At 37.0% G+C, this 9,133-nt stretch overlaps 1 protein-coding gene across 1 annotated transcript; it reads left to right on the forward strand.

Moving 5' to 3' along the window:
* Window positions 1-554: 554 nt before the first annotated feature.
* On the forward strand, window positions 555-2,022 carry LOC132344674 (heat shock transcription factor, Y-linked-like; the record flags this gene model as incomplete). Its single annotated transcript, XM_059884314.1, has 2 exons — window positions 555-1,064; window positions 1,495-2,022. Coding segments are annotated over exons 1-2 (1,038 nt in total), but the record flags the coding sequence as incomplete, so codon positions are not given.
* Window positions 2,023-9,133: the final 7,111 nt, after the last annotated feature.

The raw sequence follows: 9,133 nt of genomic DNA on the forward strand, positions 1-9,133 counted from the left end.
TATCCTATGAACAGTTTTAGAGATGCCAAAGCCCCAGCCAGGCTGAAAGTTAAGTACAGAGACCACAGAGTAGTTGAAACCAGACAGTTAAAAGATTTTATTGCAGAGGCCAGTAGACCAATTTTGCTTGGGTAACAGTACTGAATATGAAAAATGTGTGTATAGAAGGGTGATAAATCACTTGTATTTCAGAAACCAAGTAGATTTATTGATGTGATTTTTCTGTGTAAAAATTCTTTAGGAATGAGATTTTGCATGCTTCATGGTTTTGGTTACTATTTCTGTAAGCAGGCTGTATTTTTAAGTTGATGCTGAAGTAAACCCTAGCTGAACATCACCTTTCAATGGCTAGGAGACCAGTGATTTTGTGATGTCACAGCTACCCTTTGATTGCTAGGAGACAAGTGATTTTGTGATGTCACAGCCTTTTGACTTTGAGGACCTCTGCGATGGTCTAGAGAGTTTCTCTCTGTTGGCCAGCCAAGCAATTTTTGAAGTAGTGGTCAGTAAAATCAGACAAATGAGAAAAGGATCTGAAGAAAGATTTCTCTGAGATGGCACATATACCTTCAGAAATTCAAGATGGGCCTCCTAAGGATGAATCAACTGATTCAGAAACCTCCATTAGATCTTTGTATGATTATACACTTACTAGGGACTCAGTTTTGAGATCTATGATTGAAGAATATGCTTTTCAGGCTTTGTCTGAGGATCTTGTGATAAAAAGGCCATGCTACAAATATTCTGTATCTGAAACAGATGAGGTGACTAATTTTCTTTCACTCACCTTTCCACAAAAACTTTGGAATATAGTTGAAAGTGATCAGTTTGAATCTATTTGGTGGGATGAGAGAGGCACATGTATAGTGATCCACGAAGAACTCTTTAAGAAAGAAGTCTTGGAAAGAAAGGCACCTTTCAGAATATTTGAAACCAAGAGTATGAAGAGTTTAATTCGACAGCTTAACCTTTATGGATTTAGTAAAAAGCGACAAACTTTTCAAAGATCTGCTTCACTACCTGTCTTTCTGGAAGAAGAAAACAACATCTCTCTTTTGAGTAAGGTATTCCAACATTTTCACTTATTGGCAATATGTAAGATGAAATCATGTGACCTAGAAAGCACATTTACATATGTAGCTAAAACCGAATTTAAACTTGAGCTAACAAATCGTTAAAAAGTTTTATTTTTTGAAGTTGAGAACAGCTGGATATGTTAAAATATTGGATGTTTGACAAACTTTCCTAGCACTGTGAAACCAGATATAAGTCCTGAAGCAACTTAAAGTGGTATTTACTGTATATATAAAATATATTTTTCATTGAGGATCATATTCTTTCTAACATGTTACCTGTTAAACTACTAATGGAGGTGTTTTATTTGATGCTATTTAGTTGGTTTCATTAAAGGAATACATTTTTATAACTTAGCTTTGCTTGTCAGTTTTACCTTGGTTTATAAAGAAACTAAATAATGTAATCCTTTGATTTTAGTTACAGACCTACTATAATCCAAATTTCAAAAGAGGTCATCCTCAACTTTTATTAAGAGTGCAAAGAAGAGTTGGGATTAATAATGTGTCTCAAATATCTTCATTAGTGCAAGATAACAAGAAGCATGTTAAAGCAAGTGTCAACGAAGATGATCGTAACTCTGAATTTATTCCAGAAATTAGTAGAGAGAGCGCATTTTCAGCCTCCACACGTTTACCTGTGCCTTTCATACAAAAGCCTCATACCATCCAGATTGTCACTAATACAAATGCCCTATCTCCATGTGACTTACCTAACCACCCATCACCAATATCGGTTAGACAAACAGAACAGATTTTGGTAAATCAACCTGCTGTTTTAAAAAAGTTGAGCATTTTTAATTGGCATTCACATAGCAGCTACACTCAAGTAAATGGCCCCATTGAGGACTTTGCTACTACAACTACATCTACTTCTCAGAACCACATTGTATCCCCATTACAGAGCACTTATTCTGGACTGATGGTGGAGCCTTCTAAATTTCCAGTCAGGCATAGCGATATGTCAGGCCATGACAATCCTTTTCCTAACCTGCAAGAGACAGGCAACTCGTGGTTCTCAGTGCCAACAAGCACTTACACATCTGCTTCCTCTCTTTCAAGTCAACTCATCAACAATCACCATTATATGGAAACCATGCTAATTAAAACTGACCTACCAAATACGTGTCAGATTATGGAGCCTAAGGAAGATTGAACGTTACTTTGGGAGATGTCAACAAATACCTACCATTCCTGTATTTGAACAATAAATTTACATGTTCATCTTCATAGTTTCATTTTCAATTTTTAAACAAAGAAGAGAAAATGAGGCTTTAGTTCATTGGTTTACTATTTTACTGCATGGTATTCCAAACTCTTCAGTTCAAGAAAGCATTCGTTATGCATCCTAGGTAAATGACACCTGATATAATATTTGTAAGCAAGAAAATGAGAAGCAAGGGAAAAGAGGTAATGGATGTAAAGTGATTTCTGAAATCATCCCTGCTGAAATGAAGGGGTGTCTAAATTAGGATGGTATGGGTGAAGAAAGAGATGCAAATAAAATTAGATAAATAAAAATACACAGTATGATCTTCAGCACATTCACATATTATATTCTATTAGTTACTGGTAGAGTCTTAAAGATTAGACAGCAGATTGTTTTCATTATAGAAATTAATTTTGTCTCTGAAAATATAGATATTGTAGTACATCCAAAATCATGATCACAATTATACCATCACTGTGATAGAAAAGATAGCATGATATAATCAGTGACTGGCCCATGGTCAGCACACGTTGTGTACTTTACAAGTAGTATTCTATAGGGTCATATTTGCGCTGCTGTCCTTAAGGTACGTCTTCATTTCCTGACACCAAGATTCCACCCTATAATTTCAAATGCATGTTTAGATGTTGCTTATCTGTCCCCATAGAGACAGAATAAATTCCTGGTCATTACTGCAGCACATCAGCATGGTTACAAAGTTCTTGGAAGACATGATATCTGTTTTCCTTAGTCATTTCATTATCTTTCTCTTCTGAAGCTACAATCACAAATTATTTTCAGTCATGCTAAGCCCTCAGAGAGGGCAATGACACCACGCTCCAGTACTCTTGCCTGGAAAATCCTATGGTCAGAGGAGCCAGGTAGGCTGCAGTCCATGGGGTCGCTAAGAGTTGGACACGACTCAGCGACTTCACTTTCACTTTTCACTTTCATGCATTGGAGAAGAAAATGGCAACCCACTCCAGTGTCCTTGCCTGGAGAATCCCAGGGATGTGGGGGCCTGTTGGGCTGCCGTCTATGGGGTCGCCTAGAGTCAAACACAACTGAAGTGACTTACCTAACCTTACCTTACCTTATGCTAAGCCCCTTCTAACAACTTTGTCTCAACTATTTCTTGCGGTTGGAAGGAACTACTGTTTGCCCTCCTACGAAGGAGAGTACAGATATCTTCAATGTGTTTTGGGTCTACCCTCTTTATGTATCTTTCACAACAGCTGAAACATAGAGCCTGAAAATGACACATTTTAAGTGCTTACTGAATTATCAATAAAGAAATGTAATAACCAATCAAATGCTCTACACATTACTCAACAACATTCTATAACCTGCACTACTATCATAATTCACCTTTCCTATTGACTGAGAAAATTTTCCAAGTTGATAAATATTTATTTTATTTACATGGATGTAAGAATTCTCAGGAGGCATGTATTCCGATGTTTGGAAGAATATTTCACGTTTTGATGTGACTTTTTGTGTGTGTGTTGTTTTGTTGTGTCAGTCAAAGTCTTTGGCATAGTCAAATAAGAGTAGCTGCTTTCCTGGAGTTCTCTTGCCTTTTGGAGGACCCAACGGGTGTTGACAATTGAATCTCGGGTTCCTCTGCCCTTTATAAATCCAGCTTGAACATCTGGGAGCTCATGGTTCACATTCTGTTGAAGCCTGGCTTGGGGAATTCTGAGCAGTTCTGGGCAAGTGTGTCAGACATGTGCAATTAAGTGGTAGTTTGGACATTCTTTGGATTGCCTTTCTTTGTGGTTGGAATGAAAACTGACCATTTCCAGTCCTCTGGCCACTGCTGAGTCTCCCAAATTTGCTGGCATATGGAGGGCAGCACACTCATATCATCATCTTTTAGAATTTGAAATATCTCAACTGAATTCCATCACCTCCACAAGCTTTGTTTGTCGTTATGCTTCCTAAGTCCCACTAGACTTCACATTCCAGGACATCGGGTCCTCAGGTGAACGATCACACCATCGTGCTTAACTGGGTCATGAAGATCTTTTGTGCACATTTCATCCATGTATTCTTCCCACCTCTTCTTAATAGTTTCTGTTTTGGCTACATCCATACCATTTCTGTCCTTTATTGTGCCCATGATTGCATGACATTTTCCCTTGGTATCTGTGATTTTCTTGAAGAGATCAGTAGACTTTCCAGTTCTATTGATTTGCTTTATTTATTGACATTGATAACTGAGGGTGGTTTTACCTCTCCTTGCAATTCTTTGGGGATCTTCATCCAAATGTGTAAAATTTTCTTTTCTTTTCTTTTTATGTGCTATCCAGATTTATTATTATATAAATACAGATTGAGAGGAAGCAGTTAACATTTATTTTCTATTTGAACACATGTTCCAAATTGATTAAAACAATGAATCAAAATATTTTGCATTTTAAAATAAAATAAAAACATTTATAGGTGTTGCAAAATTGTCCTTTAACACGGCTGGCAGGAAGAATGATGAAAACATTCCAGAAATAGTGTCAATAGTTACACAACACTGTGAATGTTCATTTTTCCCTCTAAGGTTTGCTTTATTTTATTTTATTTTTTAATTTTACAATATCATATTAGTTTTGCCATATATCAAAATGAATCTTCCACAGATATACATGTGTTCCCCATCCTGAAACCTCCTCCATCCTCCATCCCCATACCATCCCTCTGGGTCATCCCAGTGCACCAGCCCCAAGCATCCAGTATTGTGCATGGAACCTGGACTGGTGACTCATTTCATATATGATATTATACATGTTTCAATGCCATTCTCCCAAATCATCCCACCCTCTCCCTCTCCCACAGAGTCCAAAAGACAGTTATATACATCTGTGTCTCTTTTGCTGTCTCCTCTCAGTGAACTCCGGGAATTGGTGATGGACAGAGAGGCCTGCCATGCTGCAATTCATGGAGTCACAAAGAGTCGGACATGACTGAGTGACTGATCTGATCTGATCTGATACAGGGTTATTGTTTTCTTTTTCCCCTTTTTGTTTAGCTTCGCTCCTCTTCTCAGCTCTTTGTGAGGCCTCGTAACTTTACCATTTTTCATTTCTTTTTCATGTGGATGGTCTTGATCACTTTTTCCTATACGATATCACTAACCTCCATCCATAGGTCTTCAGGCACTCATCTGTCAGATAGAATCCCCTGCATCTATTTATCAATTCCACTGTCTAATCATAAGGGTTTTGATTTTACATGTGTAAAGTATATTATTCCCTATTTCTTATAGGGAAATCTTCACCCAGATTTTTATCAAAGAAATACAGAAAACTCTATATGGTATTCAGGATATACATGAAATATAGCTGTTTGATGTTTGCGGTTTAGCTCAGATCTTAATTTCTGAATGACGGGAAATTCTCTTTCATGTGTACAAATCTGGAAAATGTTTCACTTGTGAACAATTGAGAATTCATATTTCATATGAGAACATTTCTCCCCAGATTGTCAAATGGGAAATACACAGAATTCCGAATCTCATATCAGAATACCTTCCAAACATTCTTGATGAAAAGATAGAGAATTTCAGAGCCCAAGCATGAAAATCTGTGGGAAAATTCTATATTTCTTGTAGGAAAATTAACACAGGTTTTTCAAATGGTAAATAGACAGTATTCAATATTTCATGAAGGAAAGACCTCACAAATATTTTCAAATGACAAATATGAAAAAATTCATGTTTCATGTGACCATGTGTGGATATGTGAAACAGACATTTTTGTATTTCCTGTCAAAGAATCTGCATCCATATTTTCATAACTCTAATGTAAAAAAATTCTACATTTTCTGCAGAATATTTCGTGTCCATACATTCATGTATGATGTACAGAGAATTCGTACTTTACGTTGGAAAATCTTTCTCCAGATTTGTATATGTGAATAATGGAGAATTTCATGTTTCACACCCTGAAATCTTTATCTAGGTTTTCATATGTGAAACTGAGAATTTCATCTTTTATGTAGGACTATCTCATTTCAGATGTCTATATTTGAAACAGATAATACTTTCATCAAGAGGCGCCTTAATTATTATATTTCTTCTGTCATTTTGGTGTTGTCACTGGGATAACTAAGGTTATTCATATCTCCCACATAAATTCGGTTTCTAATTTGAGATTCATCTAGATTTTTATTTTTTCATGGTGTTCTCTGCCCAGAAGTTAAATAATCAGGACAACAATATATAGCTTTGACTTGTTCCTTTCCCAATTTTGAATTAGTTCATTGTCCCCTGTCCAATTCTAACTGCTGCACCTTTACTAGCACACACGATTCCCAGGAGACATATAAGGTATTCTTGTATTCTTATCTCTAAGAATTTTACAAAATTATGTTTCTTTCTTTCTTTCTTTCTTTTTTTTGGTTTGTGTGTGATCCACAGTGTCCAAGTCATTAGCAGAGACAGTTAAGCAGATATAGATGATTGTATGCTATCTCCTTGCTTATTCTGTGATACAAACATCAATTCATGTGTACCTCTTATAATTAAATAACTAACTACACATTCCTGTTTTTTTTTTTTTTTTTCAATTTTATTTTTTGGTCATTGCTGTCGTTTTCTCTCTTTTTTCAAGTAGTCAAGTACCAACTGGTAATTTCCTATGAACTTGCCATCTTATTATACAATAATTAAATTATGCCCATGGAAGTCTCACCTTTGATATCTACTGAATGGAATTGCGCTTTGAGATCTGAAGTTAGACATTTGTACGCTGGGAAAATGTCAGGAACGTTCAAAAAATAGCTAGAGATATTCAAGTGCTGCCTTTTTGAGCCCAATTTTGCTATTATATTTTATGTGGAAAGTTCTGCATTTCTTCATGCTGATGACAATTCCTCATTAAGAGACATTTCCAAGGGGGAAAGAAAAAAAGACAACACAATATGCTTGATTGCATATTGAAAGTCAAAGTAGTACCAGTTACGTGTGTAGGTAAGCAATGTCCCATCAAACAGATTGATTCATGGCAACTAATGTTTCATGTTTTTCTGTCAAGGAAAAAAATAATAATTGAGCTTTCCAGGAAAAACTGAGACGTTCCAAGAAGGCAGAAATGTAGGCAGATGTGAAATGCAACTCTCTCAATAAATGGATCACAAATAATACTTCTGCAAGGACAATAGTTCTCCCACAGCATCAAATAGCAGAAGACCCTGCTCACCAGAGTGTCCCATGTGGGTTCCAGACATACCTGAGTGAAAAGGAATTAAGAAGGGATTTAGAGGGATCCTGGGAGAGGACTGCTGTTGACTATGTGGAAATGGCCTGATGGAGCAGGTACGAGTCATTGTGTAGCAGGGAATACCTTTTGAGAATTCCCAAACTGCCAAAGCGACTGTACTGTGTCACACTCAGGAGGCAGAGATACCTTGGTAGCGCCTCACCTTCCCACCTGTTAACACCTACTATAAGGCAATAGAGAAAGACCAGCAGAAGTACCACTCATGCTCCTGCAAACACAGGCTAGAAAAGGATCCCATTCAGGCAAAACCTCTTCTGCCTATGGCTGCTGGCTCCTATTCATAACTAGCACCACCATGTTTCCAGAATTCCAAGCAGCTGTACCTTAACCTTCTGTGCTCATCATGGCAGACCCCAGTGCACCACAAGTGTCTCAAGTCAGACACATTTGGTGACCACATGTGAGGAAGGATGAAATTTACACCTGAGGCCCAGGGACAGAGCCATTAAGAAAGAGGATTATGAATCTTCCTTCCAGTTGTGCATGCTGCAGATTAAATACACAGGATTAATGATGCAGACCCTGTGTCTACGGATTACATCCAAAGCTGAGAAGAGGTCAAAAAAAAAAAAAAAAATGCCCAGGCTCAGGCAGCTATAAGAACGCACAGGAATTATAGCAGTTTTGAGTCTGAGGTGCCCTTAGAGATATCCAGAATCCAGTTCTCTCCATCTTTGGAGAACTTCCCAAAGAGGTGTAATTGTCCTCTGGCCCATGTTGAGCACTAGGACACTCACAGATGAGACACAAGGAAATATGTATTATTCTTTTGATGCATTGAATTGTTGTGTTGTTTGTGCACTATTTTTCTCAGTTGTATGCTTCTTTCTTACTACACATTGATTTGATCTTGAAGATTATTTCAACTACATTTTTATTTTTTGTATAGCTATTTCTACTTTTACTTTGGTTTCCTATTTTCTGTGCCTTTAGTTGCTGTTGCATCACTTCATTCTTTAACATGGGTATGCATTTCTATATTAACTGTGGTTTTCTGTTATTCTGTGGGGGCTGTCCTGCTCTTCTTGTCAGATTTGCTTTCTTTATTTTTCAGTTGGCACTCTACTCTGGTGGTGTTTTTTGCCTTGAGATTTACTTGATTGGCTCTCATTATGAATCTGTTGTCTTCTCTGTAGTGTTTATTGCTTGTGGCACCTTTTACTTATTTATTTACCATTTATCTATGTTACTTTTTTAATCTCCTCAATCTATCACTATGGTATTGTAGTTCTCTGGGCATAAGTTGGGCCTGATATTTTCTGCTGTCATCATCTGAGAGGGTAACAGGCAGGAAGGCTGGGGTCTCCAAATGAAGGATTTGGCCTGAAAGTATCAGACATTTTTATCTCTCTTAAGTAGCAGGAGGAAACAAACTAGCAATATTTTTTTTTTTTTCTGTCTTTATACAAATTTAAAAGGAGGTTTCTCTTAAAATGTTATATTGCCAGAATGACACCTGGTTTCATCTGAAGTTAACTATTCTCAAACCTTGAGATAACCAATGCATTTTTCTTATGGAAATGTTTGTCTTAAACTATGCTAATGTACTATGCTTTTACCCCAAACTCTGTTCTTAA

This window comes from Bos taurus, chromosome Y (genome assembly GCF_002263795.3).
Source record: "Bos taurus isolate L1 Dominette 01449 registration number 42190680 breed Hereford chromosome Y, ARS-UCD2.0, whole genome shotgun sequence".
NCBI classification, from domain to species: Eukaryota; Metazoa; Chordata; class Mammalia; order Artiodactyla; family Bovidae; genus Bos; species Bos taurus.